The 23,819-nt window shown below is 35.6% G+C and overlaps 2 protein-coding genes across 2 annotated transcripts in view; both read left to right on the top strand.

Annotated features, from left to right (window-relative positions):
* The window catches only part of LOC142340602 (putative pterin-4-alpha-carbinolamine dehydratase), a 305,724-nt gene extending 300,820 nt beyond the window's left edge, over positions 1 to 4,904 (top strand). Inside the window, exon 3 of the mRNA XM_075391281.1 lies at positions 4,549 to 4,904. Within this exon, the coding sequence (XP_075247396.1) occupies positions 4,549 to 4,713 (165 nt within the window). The 3' untranslated portion in view covers positions 4,714 to 4,904. The remainder of the gene's footprint in view (positions 1 to 4,548) is intronic.
* A 4,174-nt stretch (positions 4,905 to 9,078) lies between these two features.
* LOC142340594 (digestive cysteine proteinase 1-like) lies at positions 9,079 to 22,074 on the top strand. Its single transcript, XM_075391269.1, has 5 exons — positions 9,079 to 9,290; positions 10,736 to 10,923; positions 11,618 to 11,912; positions 18,632 to 18,996; positions 21,710 to 22,074. Exons 2-5 carry the CDS (start codon positions 10,738 to 10,740, stop codon positions 21,866 to 21,868), a joined length of 1,005 nt encoding a protein of 334 aa, XP_075247384.1. The 5' UTR covers positions 9,079 to 9,290; positions 10,736 to 10,737; the 3' UTR covers positions 21,869 to 22,074.
* The last annotated feature ends 1,745 nt before the right edge of the window (positions 22,075 to 23,819 follow it).

The raw sequence follows: 23,819 nt of genomic DNA, 5'->3' as shown, positions 1-23,819 counted from the left end.
AAATTGGCAGTCACGAATTGTCCTAACAGAACCGTGTGGCGCTTCTCTGATTGAATCATCTCGGTTAATGGACATCAATAATGACTTGGCGTAAGGTGTGGTGAATTATTGACAGCGTGTTGTTTTTGAAAATGTTTTTTACAGTTTACAAACAATAAACCAAAAATGTCATCTGTTGCGAATTTCAATTTGCTTTGGTACGCTGTTATTGCTTTGAGTCGTGCAATATTTCGGTATGACCTTAACCCTTAAGGGGAATAAAAATACAATAATTTGGAGAAGTTATTTGATTAATTTTTCCTCATCGAAGTTTGTAGCAATTTTGTTAGTCCTGCTGGCTTTTACGAATCAAAGAGAAAGATTTGTGTTCTACAGATTCTTCTAGGTGATGATTGTTGACTTTTTTCGAACGTAACTCACCACCCCCCCCCCCCCGCCCCGCGGCCGCCAACCTCACCCAACCCCTCCCAAAAAATACGCTAACCATCCCCACCCCTATCTAATCCTGGCCTCCTCAATAAACCCATCCGCACCCACCCACATTAAACGCGCCCCCCCCCCCCCAACCTCCCCTCAGCCCTAAACTTTGAAAAATTAAAAATTGTCTGCATTTTTTGTAATTTTTCTATGGTTTTTATGTAATTTGGTTTTAGATATTTCTTATTTAGATAAGGTCAATTTAAAAATTGTATTGCAAGACTATTTGAGTCCAATCTTGAATTCTACCGGCTTTGACAAATGTTTTTGATGTGAGTTTTCGCTCGACCATTTTTTTCTCCGACCTTTTTACCTCGTACTCAAAACGGGCTAGATCTTTTCTTGAGATGATTTGCCCTTGTTCCACGATTGTCGAGAACATGTGAGCCAGCAAAGTAGAAAAAAGATAATTGGTTTTTTGGCGAAATCGGCAGTCACGAATTGTCCTAACAGAACCGTGTGGCGCTTCTCTGATTGAATCATCTCGGTTAATGGACATCAATAATGACTTGGCGTAAGGTGTGGTGAATTATTGACAGCGTGTTGTTTTTGAAAATGTTTTTTACAGTTTACAAACAATAAACCAAAAATGTCATCTGTTGCGAATTTCAATTTGCTTTGGTACGCTGTTATTGCTTTGAGTCGTGCAATATTTCGGTATGACGTTAACCCTTAAGGGGCATAAAAATACAATAAATTGGAGAACAGTTATTTGATTAATTGCTCCTAATCGAAGTTTGTAGCAATTTTGTTAGTCCTGCTTTTTTTTAGAATCAAAGGGAAAGATTTGTATTCTACAGATTTTTCTAGGTGATGATTGTTTGACTTTTTTCGAACGTAACTCAACCTCCCCGCCCCGCGGCCTCCAACCTCACCCAACCCCTCCCAAAAAAGACGCTAACCATCCCCACCCCTATCTAATCCTGGCCTCCTCAATAGCCCCATCCGCCCCCATCCACATTAGACGCCCCTCCAACCTCCCCTCAGCCCTAAACTTTGAAAAATTAAAAATTGTCTGCATTTGTAATTTTTCTATGGTTTTTATGTAATTTGGCTTTAGACATTTCTTATTTAGATAAGGTCAATTTAGAATTTGTATTGCAAGACTCTTGGAGTCCAGTCTTGTATTCCACCTGCTTTGACAAATGTTTTTGATGCGAGTTTTCGCTCGACCATTTTCTCCGACCTTTTTACCTCGTACTCAAAACGGGGTAGATCTTTTCTTGAGGTGATTTGCCCTTGTACCACGATTGTCGAGAACATGTGAGCCAGCAAAGTAGAAAAAAGATAATGGTTTTTTGGCGAAATCGGCAGTCACGAATTGTCCTAACAGAACCGTGTGGCGCTTCTCCGATTGAATCATCTCGGTTAATGGACATCATTTTAAAAAATAAAATGCTATCATTAATTAACCACAACTTACGCCAAGTCATTTTTGATGTCAATTAACCGAGACGACTCAATCCCCACCCATATCTAATCTTGGCCCCTCAATAAACGCAGCCGCAGCCACCCACAGCCGCCCCTCCAACCTGTCTTCAGCCCTAAACTTAGAAAAATTGAAAATTGTCTGCATTTTTTGTAATTTTTCTATGGTTTTTATATAATTTGGTTTTAGATATTTCTTATTTAGATAAAGTCATTTTAGAAATTGTATTGCAAGACTCTTTGAGTCCGTTGTGGTATTCTACCGGCTTTGATAAATGTTTTTGATGCGAGTTTTCGCTCGACCAATTTTTTGTCCGGCCTTTTTTACTTCGTACTCAAAAACGGGGTAGATCTTTTCCGTTTGTGCGCCCCCAGCTCAGTGGGTGTATATTTTTCGCACCACCAGGAGCACGTGCCTTTTTTTATAGTGTTTTACTATGAAATGTTACGTGCTCTGTAACTAGGGGGTGCATAACGCACTAGGGGGCACAAACGGAAAACAGATAACACCCAACGGGATAAACATAAAACACCCGCTGGGCATTAAGTTCTCGTAGAGCCTAGCGGCTCACTAGACGTTAAGTATGCGGTGCACCGAAACGGTATTCGAGACATAATTTTATGTTGTGATGGGTATTTCATAGAGTTCGACCCCACCCCTCTCTATCCCTACCTCTCACATCAGCCCCCCCCCCCCCCCACTTCACCCCCAATCCCCACCCCTGCACATTGTTTCACCCGTAACACACTGCGCAGAACCTGTATAGTGTAGTGGTTAAGATGGCAGATTACAATCCAAGAGGGCTCCGTTAGAACTGCTGACGTGGGTTGTTTTTTGCACCAATAAAAAGCTACCTATGCTACACCCTATGCTACCAATTTATGAATTAAATTGCATAAATTGCCCCGCCTGTCATTCTTAAGCAAGTCGTCCGACGTTAGTTGGTTTTTTTCATTCTGTTTTGACTGTTACTCCTCGAGTTGTTTCCGAAATTCTTACGACTTTGTTTTTGAGATCTGTTAATACATTTTGACACGTATACAATTAAAATTATTGCATTTTCATAAAATACAACACCTACACACAAACTTTTTAAAATGCAATTGAGACAATTATCAAATGCTTACGTACTTCAATGTTTTTGATGCTAGAGAACCGCGAGTGAACAAAATATTTATCTCGCTTATGGAAAACTTTCTCACGGCTCAACTGTTACCAGCTAATGATTGAGATTTTTAATTGCTCTTGAACGCAGTTCATAGCAATTATTGTAAACGTGTGTGTCTTTTCAAGACTCGAAGAGGAGTATTGATATTCTACAGGTTTTTTTTTTAGCAGAAAGCAAGTTTGTTCATGACTTGAATTTTTACTTCTTTCTATTCGAGATTTTTCCTCCGTTTTTGCTTCTGTTTTCGAACATTGGATTTTAACAATAGATTAGTTTGTAATGTATAGCAATTGGTAACAGTCTGTAATTCAAGGTGAAAAGGTTAATTTGAGAAAATTTGATCCCATTTAACTGCCTACCCCGCCCCCAAAAAACTACCCCCCCCCCCCCCCCCACACACACACACACACACACACACGTACGTACCTACACCTACCCCCCCCCCCTCCGCAACGTACCTAGCCGCCACCCCCACCTACCTACACCCCCCACCAGCACCTACCTGCCCCCACCTACCAACCCCCCCCCCCCCCCCCCCACCAGCACCTACCCACACCCCTGAACTGAAAAGATTCGATTCGTTTCCGGTATTCTACCGGCTATGTTTTTTTATGCAAATCTTTCGCTTGACAATTTTGCGCTTTTCTAGAACATTCTTTAGCTTTTCAAGTGACTTTTTCATGCTTTCGATCATCATTTTTGAATGATCTCTAGTGCTCCAAAGTTGATAATATAAAATCGGTTGCGGCGTAGCAGAATTGGATGGATCGAGAGGCGGCGTAGCAGCATGGATCGAGAGGGCAGTGGTTCGAATCCCGGTGGGGTGAAAGTTTTTTGCACCCATAAAGAAAAATTGATCTAGGCTAGAGCCCCTGAAGAATTAAATTGCCTCGCCTGTCGTTCAAGAGCAATTCTTCCGACATTTGTCGGTTTATGTTTAATATAGAAAACTCCTATTATGATTGAGATTATTTATAAACAAAACTCCACATCTTTAAAACCAAAATAATGGTTCGTAACACGAGAAAGCTATTGGTTACACTAGATTCTCAATGAAATGTTGGATTATTTAACGCTTCTTCAGCATTTTTTCGGGATTATTTTGGTACAATTTAGGGTATCCTCCTCTTATAAGACTTGATATTTCTTTTATTCAAATAATGCTTGTATGAATGCTGCCACTAATGTCTGTTTTAGTTTAAATTGTTTCTGTTGTTCACTCAACGAAAATTCAAAATTGCGACAATTACCGCGGAGAAAAAGAGTTAAGTCTTCAATAACTTAAAATATTGTGTTTTATACGCCCAGCTTATCAAATCATGACAATTGAGCACAAATCCTTCCGAACTAAGCCTTTTGTACCATATTTTTGTATTTTATATCAAATGTCGCTCTTTGACGCTTTTATATTGATTAGGAATATTTGGTGTGAGGAATGCTCTGGTCAGTATTGCTATGATTGATGTTGTTGTAGGCTTTTGGGTGGATGACGCGAGTGGCTTTGATGGCGGACAAGATGGATCACCACCCGGAATGGTTCAATGTCTACAACAGAGTAGAGGTCACTCTATCAACCCACGAATGTGGAGGAGTCTCGCCTCGAGATGTGGCCTTGGCACAGTTTATGGACACGCTTTGAATGCCAATATTCGTTAAACTGAATTGAGAAACTGATTGGTGTCATATTGTTCAATTAATGTATATATGAAATGCATATTTAAAAGAATTAATGTTTGCTTATTTTGAAATTTGATCAGATACTTAGTTTGTACTTTGTATCTCTGTCTTTCCATTATAGCCATATTTATTTAATTAACTAGTGTCCTGCGTTTTTAATGTAAAGATATAGTAGTTAGAGAGCCGTACTTTGAGATTTGAATAATTACTCTCAAACAGAATTTTCAAGTAATTGAGTCCTGTTGGTCTTTTTATAGCCGCGATGTTGAAATCTATATTGCGGTACTCTTGCTTCTTCATATTACATCGTGCAATGCCTATTTTGAGTTTTATATTTTATAAATTTTGAGTATGGAAGATGTTCATCGGATGTTTTTGGTTAATACCCGCGAAGCGATACCGGCCTTTATTGGTTTTTTTTTACAATTCAAAGAATTTGAATTGTATTGGGGCGCTGTCTTTATTTAAAGATCTGTTCACACATTTTCATGATTTCTTAAGTCAATTGGAGACAGGAAATGGAGCAGAAAAGCGAGTGATTTTGCGGCGTGAAAATATTTCGCTCTAATTTTAGTGTAGAGTGAGAAAACGGTGTTTGAACAAAAATTCGCTTTCTCGCTAGTGGTTTTTTGTTCACATGCGGCAATTTCACTTTGATTTTTACTGTTTTCGATATTTTGCATCGGAGTTTTCCCCGAATGGTTTTCCTAGTCCATTGATTTTCTGTTTTTTATTTTTTCATCTGATTTTTTAGAAATGGTTTTCCCAATTCACTGATGGTCCGTTTTAGGTATAGTTTTTGTTTAGTCAATGAAAGTTCTCTGAATTGTACGTCAGGACTTGTCCCTCTGTGTTTTTTTTTTAATTCGTCGTCTCCATCGATGATTCTTGCGACCATTGACTTTTTTTTAATTTCAGTGACTTCTACTGCTTTGCATTTTAAATTCGTGTGCGTGTCGTCATTTTTTGTGCTTTAAGGTCCATTGCACGTGACTTACCTCACTCAAAAAATGACTTCTGAACTCACTTAATGAGCTTTAAATTTTATGAACAGTTTCTATTTAAAGATCAATTGTCTGCATCAAAGTTTTGATAAAAATCATTTTTGAAAAAGCTGTATTAGGTTTTGTTTCCTTATAGAGCGTATGTGTCTTATAAAAAGGACAGTCCAAATCTAACTAAAAAGAACTAGGAGTCTGTTAAAGGACTGGTGGTCAATCTGTCCATCTTATTTCTTTTTTAGTTGTTTCAATTCCATGGAAGGGCTCAAGCGTCTATCGCGGCTATTTTCCGGCAATCTGCCGGCTATGGTTATAATTTATACTTCACTCCCAGTTCAGTTAAACAGTTCGGTAAACGTGCATTCTTTTGTCTGGAAAACTCAAGTTGGCGTTGTTTGGAGCTAAGACAGTAAATTTTTGCCCGTGCTATTAGTTTAAGTCCCTGAACTCATACTATTACTTTAGCGCATCATTTTAAATCGACAGGCCGCATGCTCGTTGCCGCAGGTTTTTAGTGCAATGTGTTGCGGCGACTAGGCCAGAACTTTTTATATACATATGTTCACAAACCATAAAAACCCACAAACTTTAAAAAAATTATATTAGTTCCGTTGGCTCTTAGGTGATCTTTTGTTCTTCGAACTTTTCGTTTGATAGTTTTTTTTACTATTTGACTTTTTGTCCTCAACAACAGAATGAACAGATGAAGCCCAGAGGGGGAGGGCATTCTCTTCCAGCTTCGCTAATCTCTTAATTGTAAACCCCCCCTCCCCCCACCGGCTACAGCTCGTCAGCTATAATCTAATAATCTATCCCCCCTTACTTCACCCCTTACACGTTTCCCCTTCTTTCAGTTAAGCTATATCCCTAAGCCTCAGCTAGCGACTGACGAAGCCAACCATTCGACAGCATTTTGAGAGGAATGCAGCCGACATTAGTCAGATGTTTTTTTATTAGTTGCTCTGTAGCAATTCAATTATCCTTGTCCTCCATTGTAATATGGCTTCAGTTTTTCATATTACCTTTTTTTTGTCTGACTGCGACGCTTCACCGATGAAAATGAAAACTTGTAAAGCCTGGCGGCATTCAGTCAGCTCTGGTATTTAAAGGGGCACCGATTGAGTTATGCTTAGAGTGCAGAAATTATATTTTCATGGGGAATTTATGATGCGCCTCCCCCACAACTAGCACACCCTTGGCCGTTATTTCTGACATTAACTAAGTTTTCTTATGTGAAATTGTATCATGAGATTAAGCTATAGATGCTTAGATTAATTAGTTTTCCTACACAATTGTTCTGAGAGTATTATGCCTTTTTAATGTGTAGCCTTCGTCGTTGAGTGTGGGCTAGATTTAACTGTTTCTCGAAGACTTCAAGACGCTTGCAGTTACACCTTCCTGATTGATATAATGATAATAAAATTTGTTTTTGATAGAGTTCCTAACGATCATTTTATTGATATATGGCTAACATTTTAGTTTTTATTTGGAGAAATTAAATCTACATATGTGCGTTTTTGAGTGTTTTCAATTAGTTTTTGATGTTTTTCATTCCGACGGAATTAAGGATTATGAATGATTTTGTACTTTCATACTTGATTTCTTAATACGATCCTAGTATGAAACCAAAGACAGCATATATGATTCTTGTATTATTACCAAATCATATGTGATCCTAGTATGATTACCAAGAATTATACATCTTCTTTCCTTCAATTCACATTGTTTATCGTTAAGGTAGCACTAATGTGATTCCCTGTCATCGCTTTGTGATCCGCGAAAAGAATCTGAATTGGAATACTTATTGCACAGTGCGGCGCTACATGAAAGAATAAGTCTTTCTATATGACTTAAGTTTTCATTCTCTGCAGCCAGTTTAAACCTATTAATCTTCATACCTATAAACCATACATATATACCTATAAACATTTTAGCGAAAACAAAATTTTTTTATTAACTCATTTTCTAAATACGTATAAAATCCAAAATAATTTTTTAGCGCACCCAAATGGTCAAATGTGGACTGCACATACAGTATATTAAATTTAAATGCCCTGACTACATTTAACGGTTTTTCAGCTTTCAATTCGTTTTGTATGATTCCTGTTTGATTTCCAAGAAATCATATATGATCTTTGTGAGACATATATGTATCTTTGAAATGATACAAACATATATTATAAGTAAGATTACTAAGAATCAAATATTATCTAGTGTGAAATCAAAGAAAGTTTTCTGTTCGGCTACCCGGGTTTGATTTAAACAACCTACTGGCCTTTTCTAACTAAAATTGTTTCAGAGCATTATTTTAAGACAACAATTTCTTTGCCACCTTCAATATCGAGGGTCTGTGTTGCTAATTTTAAGGTTGCTCAAAAATTTTGCGGAAAAACTTTTAGAACAGGGACAACTTCGGTTAATGTACGTTTGTCGTGCAGTACACAATTGTATTTCATCAGAAAAAGAATTTAAACGTAAATATTGTCTTTAATGGTCTTAGGGGCTTTCCATAAATTTTTTTAAATTCAAAACACTAGGTAGGGATCTCACATTTATGTTGATAACTTCTTGTTTGAACATCGAATAAAGGAAACATTGACGCCATTTGGCTTGAGATGAGCAATTTTGCTGCGATAAATATAGCACTGATGCACAGATTTCCTAAAAATTGTTTGTAAAAAATTAGATGAAAACAGAAATAATCTCATGTCTAGTAGTCATCGTCACTGAACCTCGCGTTGACGAAATGCAAACCGCTTGATGACAAAATACTGACTTAATCTACAAAATGTTTGCCTTGGCCAGTTATCGAAAGTTTTGAACCTGTTTAAATTTTGACCATGGCCACCAAAGTATCATTGGTTCTTTTTAGGAATTGAGCCCTAAAGAAAGTCATTACTGGTTTTTCAATTGTAATTTTAATGCACTTAGTTGAATTGTTTCACTTAGTTATTTTTTCCTCGTTTTTAATGATGTGCTATAACAATCCCAGGCTGGCTGCATTGCGGCTGTTGTACGGAAATATGCCGGCTATCCTCTATAAATCTTCAACAAATTTCTGGCACTAAATCTTAGCGAAACAGCTGAGAGTGGTATTTTACAGTCAAAAGGTCGATTTCCAGATATACGTGATTGGATTATACTAATATTTAGCAATGGCAAACTGTATGGCCATCAATGACAAATTACGGATGCAATAATGCCGAGCCATTTTGTTGAACTTCGAACATCAGAATTTGGTTATTATTCTGGTTGCTTAAGGCGGATGCTCAGAGCAAACAATGATTATTAGACAAGTTGAATTGTATAAATAGACGAATTGCCAATCAATAGAAGGAAATGCACAGGTATAATCTGAAGTTAGACGAACTGATTGGTATAATTACTATTTGCAATCATTTATTTTGAATCAGTGATTTATTTTGAATCAGTGATTTATTTTGAATCAGTGATTTATTTTTGAATCAGTGACATTCAGTGACATTAAGGTTGAGGGAGCGTATTATTTCCTATGCTCATTCGTTGGACAAAACAGTTGGTTAGTCAAATTTTTAGTTCTTTGACTTCTAGATTGAAAATGGAGATTAAGGCACTTAGAGATCGAGTCTTATTCATATGATCCGTTTTGTTCCAATTTTAATTAATGTTGCTTAAGGATTATAAGTGAATCATATGGTCTTCCAAAAATTCAAAAAAAATAGGGGCAAAAGTGTACAATTAAAAGAAAATCTGAAAATAGACGAGCTCATTTGGGCTGAGTACATTTGCGCCGAGTAAAAAGTCAGACAAAAATCAGATTTTTACGTTTTAGTGATTTGAAGTATCACTTTGAAGGGCAGAAATCTCTCAAAGGAAGTGAGAATTGTTCATTAGTTCTTTCGTTCCATAAAGTCAATAAGTAAAATACAACTGAAAACTACAAAATGCAAAACATTTCTAGGTATTTGAATGGTATGCGGAATGTTAGTAATAATTATTTTGAAGGTTTGTTGAAGAACCTATTTTCATGCACAACGAAATACCTTTATCTGTATCTTAAAAAACTTTCTACGTATCTTCTCACGTTGATCAAGTCCACCCAAAGCTGCGAAATAAAGCGTTTAGGCCTATTTTACTGAACTTGCAAAGAAATGTCTGAATAATTGTCTCTGATCAGTAATTCTTCCGGTCAAATAACCCATAACCTGAGTTTAAAAAAACAGGTTGGGGTGCTGGTAAAAACATTTTTTTTCGGTGTTGTTGTACGGGTGTTGGGATAATTGTTCATTGGGATTAATAATCGTGTTTTTGCCCATTGGATAAATGAACGGTTGGTGTCCAACGAAATTTAAGTTGTGCATTAGGTCGTAATGGCATCGCTTACAACAGAATCTCTACTTCAACAGAAACATGGTTTGAGATGAAGCCTCGTGAAAACCAGAGAAGCTGTTATAAAATAGCCCAAAATTGGAATGGCAAGGGCCGTTGGTGTAACAGTGTAACACATTATGATTCGAATATAAGAGGTACTGGTTCGAAGCAAGTACTGGCCAATTTACAATTTGCTTTGTAGCTGCGCCTGCTTAGACCTTTTTAATTGCTCGAACGAAGTTCATAGCAATTACTGTAAACGTACCGCTCTTTTTTATGCAAATTTTTTGCTTGAGCATATTTCGCCTTTCTTCTAGAACATTCTTTGACTTCTCAAGTGACATTTTGACGCTTTCGTTCTTCATTTTGAGGGATCTCTATTGCTCTCACTTCGAAGTAAAGCTTGTTGCTAATACAAAGTCAGTTGCGGCATAGGAAATATAAGGGCCAAATAGTGCAGTGGGTAGTGTAAATTATTATAAAGCGGGTCAATGGTTCGAATCACGGTGGGGTCAAATGTTCTTCCACCGGCCTGTCGTTCGAGGAGAGCAATTCTTCCGACATTAGTCTGTTTATGTTTTTAACACACTAAATCGGTAACTTTGTCGATTACTTTGGTGTGAACTTTGTTAGGTATGAATTTCTTGCTCACTGTCCTGGCCACAATCGTGGCTGTATCGTTCGCTGCACTCCCCTCCAAAATAGCCAATCACGAGGCAGCTGATGTTTGGAAAGAGTGGAAGCACAAGTTTGACAAGGAGTATGATACGATTGCTGAGGAAGTGAACAGATTTGCGATCTGGGCTGAGAACCTTAAAAAGGTACGCTAGCAAACCATTGTTTGAAAAAAAAATTATTTTATCATGTAGTCATTGTTTTATCATTCTTTTCACTGATTGCACATAAAAGGTTTGGAGTTCAAATAAACTTTCTGGTTTTAGCAAAAATTTACACATCGAGTTGCGAATGCTCTCTGATAATGTAGAATTCTGCAAATGATATCACCTCAGATCGTATTGTGCAACAAGGATACAAAATCATAGAGCATTAATAGAAAACCAAGATTTGCAAATTATAATTTTATCATTGTAAAAAGCGAAGCAAAATGTTATTTAAATTGTGATTGACATTTTTTTGCTAAGTACGTTTTTGGGAATGACTTTACATGGGTTTATTAGTGCATCGAATATCAATTATAACTTAATATCTAAAAACCAATAATTCAGCAATTTAAAAATTTTGAGCCGTGCAATAACTGTTGTGATAATCTGTTGTGATAATAACTGTTGTTTCCTGTTTTCTTTTGTGATAATCTATGAAAAACTATGAAGAAAAGAAATTTATAAGACGGTGTCCATTTTTAAAAAACTAAAATGTTGTTTTCATGGGAAGTAAGAATATATTTAATATCTTTTCTCAATACCTGAGAATTAAAATCAATGTATTGAACAATAAACTTCTGTTAATCTTTTGGAAAATGTAAAAGGAGTAATAATCGAACAATGAAATGTTCAGGTATCGAAGCACAACATAGAGCGTGAGTTCGGCCTCCAGTCATTCACACTCTCTATGAACGGATTTGCCGACTTGACCTCCGAAGAGTTCGTTGCCACCCGAATGGGCAGTCATGTGAAATCTCTGGGCGTCGAGGATACTTCCAGTCATCGTGTGGATGTGAGCAGTCTTCCGAGCACAGTAGATTGGAGACAGGAGGGATACGTGACTCCGGTCAAGGATCAAGGTCAATGCGGAAGTTGTTGGTCTTTTTCCACAACTGGAACCCTGGAGGGACAGCATTTCAATGCCACAAGTAAGCCACAGAAACCACTACTCCAGTCTGCAGCTAATAGTCTGTTTTGACTTCATCAACTTTTGAGAAGTTGTATTGCAATAATACTGAGAGCAACAAGGAGGCTCGGTAATGTGCGTACGCACATAATGTTCCCATCCCGCTCATCCACATTCTTGACCTAATTGGCTACCAAATGAAGAGATAGAAAACTTTTAAAAACATACATATCGTTCAATAAACAACCAATGGAATACCACAATGCCACGCTAGAGGGCCGATGAAAGTTGTTGATAATGGGGCTACTAGTAAGAACAATAATAAAAATCAAACAACAAACATTATTTGCGACCAAAACTCGATGTCTATAATAAAATCATAACAAAATCAAATTTGCATCAGAAGAAACCTTAAAACAATTTAACCAATACTTCATGAGAAAAGATATGAGACCTGTCCTCAATGCGACTGTTTTGCACGCAGACAAAAAAGAGCAAATTATTTCAAAAATACGTTTCTATTTTTGAAAACAATTACACAGTTATTAATGTCATTAGATATCAACTGAAATCACTAAAATGTTCATTTATATCTCCATTGGCATTATCCAAAATTTAATTGCGCAAATTTTCAAAGCCAATGGGACCAACGATTATTGTTTTAATTTAAAAAGAAAACAAATCCTTCAAAATGTACAAACATATAAAAATCTCAAACGTTTTGAAAAATCTCGTAGTAACAGTACTAACAAAGCCGAGAAACAAATGTTTGAAACTAAAATCGTTATAGAGATTAAACTACAGCTCACTGGAAACGGTTTGTAACCTGTGCTTACAGAGACTGAGCTATTAACCGACCAAAAACTAGTTACAAAAATGACGAAGCTCAAAAACCCAAATATGTTTTTGAAAACAACTATATTCAAAAGTCATAACAGACTTAAGATTACAACAAAAAGCGATGGATTACGTTGCAACACCTCAGGAAGCCAATTGGGCCTGTTAATAACGAGACTAAGTCACGACCCCCCGAAATAACAACAAATACATTAAGAAGCCGAAACTTCAAAGAATTTTACGACATCACACTTGTCAAGGTACTACAATTTAAGATGTTACCTGTAAGAACTGTACATCATCACTTACTACTCATCTTAACCTCAACGAGTCTTCCCTTAAAAAGGACTACGTAGACATGACAACAAAAAGAAACCCAAAAATTGAACAGTATAGAAATCTCAAAAACTTTTTAAAAAACTAAATTATCAAAGCAATCAGTCACAACGTATAAACAAGCGCGAAAAAATCGTTCAAATTAACAAAAAAATTGAGACTTGTAGTTAGTGAGATCGAGTTACATGGTGACAAAAATGAAAGCAAAAATGAGAAAGTTGTAAAATCTCTTTATTAAATTTAAATTAAAAGTCATTGAAATAAACAGCCAGAAACTGAAATCTTGCGTTATACGTCCTGGTCTGCGTTATACGTACGGAACCCTTTTTTACGTTATACGTACTGAACAGATTTTGCGTTATACGTCCTGTGGAAGCAATTGAGACCTATGGTTATTAGGTATATGGCGTGCAACAGCAATGCTGTGGATTTTCCATACTATGCTTTTCTTCAGTTGGTCTTTTCAAAAACGTGCTAATTCGACAAAGAAACAAAATGAACTCATGAAATATGCAATTATACTCAAAAAAAAATGAAAACGCGTAGTATCAAAACAAAGAAACCATTAGTTGAATATAAAACCATTTACCAATATTGCTTTATAACGCACAGGAAATCGTTGAACGCCTGTTTCTACTGAGACTGCGCTTGAAGTTGAGAAAAATAAGGTAACATATTGGCGACGTTCAAAAAAATCACTGGTATTTGCTTAAACCAAATATAATCAAAGTCATAACAGACATTAACAACTGAAAGAGTTGTCTAGGTTCATTATACCTCCTGGAACCGTAACTGGATCTTTGATTGGCGACACTAAGTGATTGGGCTACAAAAAATAACAAATGAAAGCAAAATTCAAGAAATGCATACAAAATTTACGAGAAAAATTGGTCAGAGCCATTAAAGCCGTGAGCTAAACTCTGAAACCGTAATATAATCTCGTTGGGCGTCGTTTATTGTAAATTTTATCTGTCTTTAATTGAGCCTTGATTTGAAATTCTTGTCAGTAATTTGCATAGAAAACTTTCTTTTAGCGGAAAAATTTTGAAAAAGAAAGGCCGCGTCCCATTAAAATCTGAAGAGTTTTTTATCGTAAGAATCAAAGATGAGATCAAGATCATCCCAGATATTAATGCGCGTCTGACAAAACACTCAATTGTTGGAATGGTTGCGATATAGATCAATTTTTAAACAAGAATTTACTGTTTGTCAAAAATAAAAACGCATTTTGTATAATTATCGATTTTAAATTTGCAAAAAAACTGGCAAATTTATAATTCCAGAAGACTCCTAAATCCAGTGGGAGAACAACTAGCTCTTTTTTGATCTTGAGAGGAATATGGCCACAGTTTGAAGTTGTCTACTTCCAGTAGATATAAAGCAAGTTGGCTAAAAAAAAAGCAAAGTTGGTCTCATTTTTGACAAAAAAGGTCTGACTTTTGAAAAATTTAGCATTAATTCTAGCCAAAAAAACTCGGATCGAACAGTTCAGCAACCCTTCTCTGTCTTTAGCGATAAAATCAATAATACTACAGTTAACAATCTTAACATATTTTAGAAAAATTGACGAAAATTTGGTCAAAGATACCAAAAATGTGAATAAAAGCAGCTGAATTACGCCTTTGTTCACAAAACTTTAAGCGTCGATAATTCCCTTTAGAAAGCGAAAATTGAAAAAATCTTAAATTCCATATTTCACGCTGGAGGGGCTTTCTAATGATACCTCTCAAAACTCTGTACGATGATTATATCGATAGGCCAAAATTGTCTGAACAAAAAAAACAGTTGGGTGTATAGTTCCTCCGCCTTTAAAGTGGGTGGGAACAATCATCACCAAAAGTGTCTCATGGGCCGCAATATGAATGCTGGCAGTTTCTTGACTTTTCAAGCGTTTTATTTCAATATACAACTTAAAAGAATTTTTTTACAGCTTTCAAAGCAGTTGTTTTGCAGATATCTCAAAACTCGACGGCCGTGGGATCAAAAATGAAAAATTGTTTGCCAATGGTAGATGCTGAACGCTTTTTTCTTTTGAAGCAAAACAAATAGAAGGTCACTCACTGTTCTTACTCCTGCGTTTTTTCCAAAGTATTTGAATCCACATTAAGAGTATTAATTTTTAAATGAGATAACCACCTGATCACAAGCCCAATAAACTGAGTCAATAAAGTGATCAATTGCTCTGAATCAAAGTTTGAAGAAATTATTTAACGTGTCTTTTTTGCAAAATTTTTGCTGGGCCATTTTGCTAGAAGATTATTTCCGATTTCCCTTCTCAAGTGACTTTCTCACGCATGAAATCTTAATCTTTGCGTGACTTAATTGCTCTTATTCAGATATTAAATCTGTTGCTAAAATACAAGCGCTTGTTAGAAAGGATCGAACAAAGCCCCGATTGACGAGTGGTAAATTCTTTTTGCCGGAGGCCGTGAGTTCGAACCCTTCCTTGGCGGAAATTTTTGCACCCATAACAATTTATCTAGACTGCAGCCCACTCTGAATTAATTTGTGACTGTCGTCGAGAGCAATTTTTCCCGACGTTAGTCGCTTTGTTTTTTCTTCAAAATTATCAATTTTTAAGAATTAATTTTTACAATCTATTATATTTGGATAATGTAGTCTAATTTTGGGGTTCTTATCTATTTGGGAACGAAAGGATTATCATCATCTCCGAGGAAAAAGTTGATTTGTGGTTTCTCAATTTACGACTTCTCCCGAAAAATGTAGCCTAATTTTTCAAAATCTCCTTTAAATCGTTTTTTTTTAAATTCAACAAAAAACTTGCATTGTAAGCTAAGTTATGTCAAGATATCAAATTCATCTATATTTAGCGCAGGCACTCTTTTCGGGATCCAATCAGCTAAGTATTGCCTCATATAAACGAAGTTTTTTTGTAAAAGCTTAGGTGAAAAAAATAATTTCTGTTTTTTTTGGTGTAAACGTATCTATCATAAGTGAGGATATTCTACAGTTGTGCGAGCTATGATAGCAAAAATATGAATCTTCCAGATCTTGGCAGCAGCTTTATAATTCCAGCAATGCAGTATCGATACCGAGGGGAGGGCAAAAGTTGGCAGTGAGTTTGTTTTCATTTGCCCACTGCTATTTTAATTTGAGATAGTAAATTCGAGACATTTTTTCGTCGATACAGTGTACAAAGTCGTTTCTTGTGTTGACTTCAAATGTTTAAAGTGTTTCTTTTAGCTAAGAATAGCTTAAATAAAATTAGCATTGCAAACAAGTAACCATTAAATGCAGATTCATATGAGCAGCTATCAAAAGGTGCTCTAGCAGCCAAAATTCCTCCAAGCATCCCTATAGTACGGCTATAATCCAAATTATTTTAGCCAATTTTTTATAGTTATGTTAATTAATTGGATCTATTCAGTTTATAATTTTTTATATAAAAAAAGAGCACTGAAATTCCATCTTGTTTTAATCAAATAACGATCAAATATCAGAGGCAGTGGAGAAGCTATGTATAAACAGAAAACATTTTTATTCAAATTCAAAGTCTTTCCAAGATAAAGAAGATATTGATGCTTCCCTTTGGTTCGTTAAAAACAATTTAAAAAGTATTGTTTTAGAATTTGTTTCGCTTTATCGCGTTTATGATCATTTTTGAGATGTTGAGAGTATTGTTCATTCATTACAAAATTGTTATAAATTATTGTACCTCGCTTGAATACGCAGTTTTCTAAATAGCTGGATTGAGTTTTGATATTGAAAAAAATTTTTTTTGGACCGTTCGTGTTTTGTTAATGTTAGTGTAGGATATTCTATCATTTGATAAGCTGGAAGTTTCGAAACTATTTTCCAAAAATGGAAAAAAAAATTTGATCTAAAAAATGTCTGATCGGTAAAATTTTGTTTTTAATTTTGAGATCTAGAGAACTATCATATTTCTTTCTATGAAAACAAGCTTTCACGCCCCAGCTTAACTGTTTTTTCGAGTGATCTTATTAGGTTGTTATTAATTCTATTCAGGAAAATCGCAGAGTAATGAAGGTGGTTAATGTCAAGTGCATTCAGAGTCAAACCTTTAGTTATCTGATATTACCTCTCGTAAGGAATATAGGGTTTTTATACCCCATGCCATTTTACGTAGTATACTTTTCACTTCATCTTGATATGTTAACGCTGAATCTATGGATACCCCCAAGTATTTGATTGATTCAGATTTACGAATGCAACAGTTTCCTATTTTAAGTTTTATGTCAGTTGTATGAAGAGCTCTAGATTTTTTACAAAAAATAATGAACTCTGTTTTTGATGCATTCAGCGTTAGACTATGCATTTCGTAATAATCAATAAATAAAGTTAAGGCTTTTTCTAAGTCGTTTTTGGCATTTAGCAATACATGGTTGGACGTAAAAGTCAGTGTGTCATCAGCAGATTGTACTAGTTGACAATCATTTTATATGTTCAATCTCAGGTCGTTTATGTAAAGATTGAATAGTAGTGGCCCGAGTATCGTTCCTTGGGGCACACCGTGATAAAGTTGAATCCAATCTGATTCATTGCCGTTTGCTTTTGTTTTCTTAAGACGATTAGACAAGTAGTCAAGTATCAACATTTGAGCACTTGTGCTGAATCCTGATTCCTCTAGTTTCAATATCAAAATGTTGTGATTGATTGAATCAAATGCTTAGATAGATCTAGTTGTGCTGTTGTAACGTATTTATTTTGTTCAATTAGATATCTAAAATTTTCAGCGCTATAAACAAGGGCATCCATTGTTGATATTTTGGATCGAAAACCAAATTGCGTTCTGGAATGAACATTGTTTTTTTAATAGAAATTAAACTATTTGATCTTTAACTAGTCTTTCAAACATTTTGGAAAGTGAACTGGTTATTGATATAGGCCTGTAGATTTCAGGGTGAGTTCGATCACCTTTTTTAAAAAGCGGTGTAATAATGGCTTTTTTAAGGTCACTGGGAAATTTTTCTTCTTTCAAAAAAGCATTGAACAAATAGGTGAGGGGGTGCATTAAAACATCTTTGCCATCTTTGAGAGCCCAAGCGGGTATCTCTGTGGGTCCAAGCGTTTTTGAAGTATTCAGTGTTTTTAGTTGATGCAAAACCTCTTTCGATGTGACAAATAGAAAACTAAATGTTTTTCTATTATTTGTTCGAGTTGACTTTTCTTAAGGTCTGGCTTTGCCGAAGTAGTCACCTGACTTGGTAGTCACCTAACTTGGAGAAACGATAGTTTAATAAATTTACTATTTGTTTCTTGTCAAAAAAAATTTCGCCAAAAGAGTTTTTAAGGCTGAAAATGTTGTTGTTAGAGACTGTTGTGTTTCGAGTATCATTAATGACACGCCATTTTTTCTTTGTTGATTCACTGTTCGTGAGGAGGTCTCTGATAGATTTTCATTTAGAAAGGATATTTTGGTTTTATCATTTCGTACAACTTTTTTCACTAAAGTTGCATGTTTTTGAATGATAGAAGACAAGATTGAATTGAAATGAACAGTGAATCGATCAGTGAAATGAACAATGAATCGATAGTAACCTTCTATATGACAATGCATAATTTGTATGTGGATAATTTGTAATTTAGACAAGTTGGTGAGCCTGAGCGAACAACAGATGGTGGACTGCGACTACACCAACTTCGGCTGCAATGGAGGAAACGTGGAGTTGTCACTCAACTACCTTAAAAGGAAGGGATCTGTTCTGGAGTCCGACTACCCATACACCGCGCGACGAGGTTTTTGCAAGGACCACGGACTTCCCATCGCAGCCACTGTAGCCCGACAGGTGAAGTTGCCCAGAGGTAACGAGGACCAACTTCAGGATTCGACAGCCAAAGTGGGTCCAATCTCGGTGTCTATCGATGCCAGTCACACCAGTTTCCAGCTTTACAAGTCGGGAGTGTACTATGAGCCACGATGCAGCTCACTGGCACTTGATCACGCTGTTCTGGTTTGTGTTTGTTGTTCTTATTCACGCACGCAAGCTTTGTATCTTACTCGGTTCACTTCGGGGTGCAATTAATGATCCCGGGAGTGGGGGCATAATAGATTTAAAACTTTTTTTGTTTTCCGATGTGTGTAGTTTTGATTCGTTACTGTATTGTACTCATAAATATTCCACTATTCAAAACTGCAGATTATTCTCAGAACATTTGTTTTTTATAGCTGCGAAGCTGTAAGCTGAGCGTAGCTATATTGCGGTGCTCTTTGTTTTTTACAATTCAAAGAATTTGAATTGTATTGGGGCGCTGTCTTTCTTTTTTTTAAGATCTGTTCACACATTTTTATGATTTTTGAAGTCAAATTGGAGTAGTGATTTTGGTCACGCCGAAACAGGAAGTGGAGCAAAAAAACGAGTGGTTCTGCGGCGTGAAATTTTTTCGCTCTAATTTTAAAGTAGAGGGAGAATACGGTGTTTGAACAAAAATTTTTTTCTCGCTAATGGTTTTTTTTGTTAACATGCGGCATTTTTACATTGATTTTTTTTTAATAGCCGCACAGCGATAGCTGGGGCTATTATTGGCCTTCTTTTGGTTTTTTTACAATTCAAAGAATTTGAATTTATTGGGGCGCTGTCTTTTTTTTAAGATCTGTTCACACATTTTCATGATTTTTGAAGTCAAATTGGAGTAGTGATTTTGGTCACGCCGAAACAGGAAATGGAGCGAAAAAGCGAGTTGTTTTGCGGCGTGAATTTTTTTTGCTCTAATTTTAAAGTAGAGTGAGAAAACGGTGTTTGAACAAAAATTCGGTTTCTCGGTAGTTGTTTTTTGTTCACATGCGGCAATTTCACTCTGATTTTTACTGTTTTTTCGATTTTTTGGGTCAGATTTTTTTCTAAATGTTTTTCCCAATCCATTCACAGCTCATTCTAGGCCTAGTTTTTTGTTTGAATTAAATTTTCATTTCTTGCTTGTGGTTTTTTTGTTCGCATGCGGCATTTTGACATTGATTTTCTGTTTTTTTCTTATTTTTTTGATATGATTTTTTTAAAAATGGTTTTCTCAATTCACTCATAGTCCATTCTAGGTCTAGTTTAACTGTTTAGTCAATGAAAATTCTTTGATTTGTACGTCAGGACTTGTCCTGCTATGTTTTTTTTTATTTCGTCGTCATGATTTTTGTTACGACCATATGACGTCACAGCCACTTTTTGTTCATTCGCTCATGCAATTCCAACTGAAATGTATGTGTGACTGTCATTTTTCGCTCTTAGTGGAGCGAGTTTTTTTGTTGATGCGCGTGATTAAATTTTTGGTCACACTTGACTTACCTCACTCTAAAAAATGACTTCCTCACTGTGAAATTGACTTTTATTTCCTTTATTTCAAAGAGATAAGGTCAAATGGGTGTGTGTCACTCTAAATGAAGGTTATTTGAGATCAGCTAATAGAGGCAGCAATAACCTATACAGATTTTTTGGTCTGTCGTTTTTACTGTTTTTTTAGACGACCGATCTACGAATCTATTGCGGCTATTTTCTGGCAATCTGCCAGCTATGTTTTACCATTCAAAGATTTTGAATTGTATTGGGGCGCTGTCTTAAGATCTGTTCACACATTTTCATGATTTTTGAAGTCAAATTTGAGTAGTGATTTTGGTCACGCCGAAACAGGAAATGGAGCCAAAAAGCGAGTGGTTTTGCGGCGTGAAATTTTTTTGCTCTAAATTTGAAGTAGAGTGAGAAAACGGTGTTTGAACAAAAATTCGCTTTCTCGCTAGTGGTTTTCTTGTTTACATGCGGCAATTTCACTCTGATTTTTACTGTTTTTTCGGTTTTTTGGATCAAATATTTTTCTAAGATGTTATCCCAATCCATTAATAGCCCGTTCTAGGCCTAATTTTTTGTTTGAACCAAATTTCTATTTCTCGCTTATGGTTTTTTGTTCACATGCGGCAGTTTGACATCGATTTTGTTTTTTTTTAATTTTTTAACTAATTTTTTTAAAAATAGTTTTCCCAATTCACTCCCAATGCAGTCTGTTCTTGGTTTAATTGTTGGTCTTGTCAGTGAAAATTCTTTGAATTGTACGTCAGGACTTGTCCTGCTATGTTTTTTGTTTCGTCGTCTGAAGCTCTTTTTTCGTTTTACATTTGTTCACACAGCAAAGCTGACAAAGTCAAATTTTCTTAATTACTTCTTCCTCTCACTAACGGCATTTGCGCGCGTGACGTCATTTCTCACTCGCTTTAGCAAAAGTTTTTAGGTTATTTGCGTGATTATATTTTGATCATGCGTGACTTACCTCACTCAATAAAATGACTTTTGCACTTTAAAACTTAAGTTTAATTTGAATTTGTTTAAGGTCAAAGGAGTTCATTTTTACATTTGTGCAGGTCAAAGGAGTTCATTCCGGCAATCTGCCGACTATGTTTTTGATTATAGTCCCACTAACTGAGTTGGTAAGTTGCATCTGTTTGTCAAAATCTGTGAAAAAAAATGCTAATTCGTGCCCATACTTTTGTAAAAAATTATGGGGCTTGTATACGAGTTTTTTCATCTCATTTCTTCGATCGAATTATATTCTTCAACGGGCAACATATGAGAGTGGTTTTTATGAAAACTGGAATTCAATTAACATCACCAACCATTTTCTAATATGTGTTTAAAAGCACGTAAATCGTGTTTCTATAACTTTTACATCTAATATTTTTTCTCACAGGTTGTCGGTTATGGGAGTGACAGTGGGAGTGACTACTGGCTGGTGAAGAACAGCTGGGGTACCACCTGGGGAGAGGACGGGTACATTAAGATGTCCAGGAACAGAGACAACAATTGTGGAATCGCAACTGATGCTCTCTACCCTGAATGCGAGGACTAGTCTTTGAACGTCTCTGATAATGTTATGACTCCTCATATTGCCAATTATTGTCATCTGACAGATGTGAAAAAAAAATTGCTGCCGACGACTAACTATCATGTAATCGGTACTCTGTGGAACTATATAACTATTTGGAAATGACTGCGAACATAACTGTTCATTTTTTGTGCGTATTCAGTTGAGACAATTAAAACTTTGATCAGTTAGTGTTTCCGATTTTTGTTATTGCAAGTTGAAGATGAAATGAAGTTACATTAATGTGCTGTTTGTTGAGGGCATAGTTTGCAGGGAATAGCATCTGTTTTTGTGGTAATATCATAGAGTAGTCGATAAGAAGCTAATTAACCACTATCAGACCTCAGCGTTTCGCGCCATGTTGCGGTTTCCCGAAAAATTGCGTCCAGGTCGGTCTTAATTGTGGGACTATATTTTTCTCAATGGAGTGATATTTTGAAAACACGTTTTTTGGAGCAATAATATAAAATTCATTAATTTTTTCACGATACTCTCAAAAAGCATTGGCTTGGGAAACTAATTTTCTGCGCCCACGTAAAATGTGTTCCAAAAATCCACTCTTAGAGAAAAAAATTGAGCTCACTGTATAGCTATATAAGATAGCCGCAAAACACGATAATTTTTTGGAAGGTTAGTCCCTAGAGTCGCTGATTTACTCCCATGAGAATTTGTTACGGGAAGTTATTGGACTAAATAAATAAGTTGAAAGAGAAATGAAATAAGTGATATATCCTAAAAAGTGATATCCAATTTCTCAAGGTGTTCTGGATAACCGAAACATCTTTTTCGATCCTCTCTACCTAACCATCTAACATGTTATGCTCACTTCACAGAAATAGATTATCGTCGTTGGGAAATAAAAAATCGTAGAAAAAAGGAATTAATGATGGAAAATGTTTTAAATTCAATTTTCTGGAAAAATAAAATAACCTCTACCAGGTATCAAAGATAGCGTTCTATCTAACGAATTCTTCATTATTAAGTTATTGATATCGTCAATTTGGTTAAGTCAACTTTTAAACTTATAATAAAACAAGGCGGCTCAGCAATGTGCGATGGCACATAAGGTTCCGACCCCACCTATCCACGATTTTGGCATAATTGTCCACCAAATGAGGAAGAGATAGAAAACTCAAAAACTATTTTTTTGGGAATCTCAAAAAACCGAAAAAAGCCCAAGTAATTTTCAAAAAAATTGTGTATGAACGACAAGATAGCATCAAAATCAAATAACTCAGTGGAGTAAAAATTGAAGCATTAAATTGCTGTGATATGCCAATATTAAGAAAGCGAGTCAAGACGAACAGTTAAATCAAACAACATTAACAACAAACAATATTTACATCAAAAACTTTTTGTCCGTTTTAAAAAACAAAATTTAATAACAAAGTCAACATACAGTCAGATGAACCTAAAACTAAACAAAATAACTTATAAATCACCAGAAAAGATATGGACCACTCCACAAAAATGTTTGGTAACAATTAGACAAAAAAGAACAAAAACAGTAAAATTAAAAAATTCGCTTATTTTTTTAAAACAATTAACTTTAAAGTAATTAAAACCGATAGAAATCAAGTAAAATATCCCAAAGGTTTACGATTACCAATGATTCTATAGAAAAGCATTAGGACCATTGAACAAAAAAAAGAGAAACGGGCAAAGGTATGTAAAAATTTTGATTTTTTTCGAAAAAAAATTATATCCAAAGTCATGAAAAACATAAATTACAAAATGAAATATTTAAATAGGGTCGTTTATTCATCCAAAGGAAATCCTTGAGACCTGCACTTATCCAGAATAATTTTTGCGTCAACAAAAAGAACGTCAAACATGACAAAAATCAAATTAATTTACTTTTTTTGTGAAAAATCGGTGTCGAAGTCAGTAAGGTCATAACGCATTCTTTAAAAAAATGGATTTTAGGACATCAATC

The sequence above is a fragment of the Convolutriloba macropyga genome, chromosome 6, assembly GCF_964194025.1.
Source record: "Convolutriloba macropyga chromosome 6, txConMacr16.3, whole genome shotgun sequence".
Taxonomy (NCBI): Eukaryota; Metazoa; Xenacoelomorpha; order Acoela; family Convolutidae; genus Convolutriloba; species Convolutriloba macropyga.
Note: the sequence above shows the minus strand (reverse complement) of the source record. Positions and strands in the feature narration are given on the sequence as shown.

Bases quoted from the DNA above. Each gene is read 5' to 3' on its own strand.
- LOC142340594 (XM_075391269.1), top strand. From the start codon at position 10,738: ATGAATTTCTTGCTCACTGTCCTGGCCACAATCGTGGCTGTATCGTTC. The intron at 11,913-18,631 runs GTAAGCCACAGA...TTTGTAATTTAG, and splicing joins ACAGCATTTCAATGCCACAA to ACAAGTTGGTGAGCCTGAGC. The intron at 18,997-21,709 runs GTTTGTGTTTGT...TTTTTCTCACAG, and splicing joins CACTTGATCACGCTGTTCTG to GTTGTCGGTTATGGGAGTGA.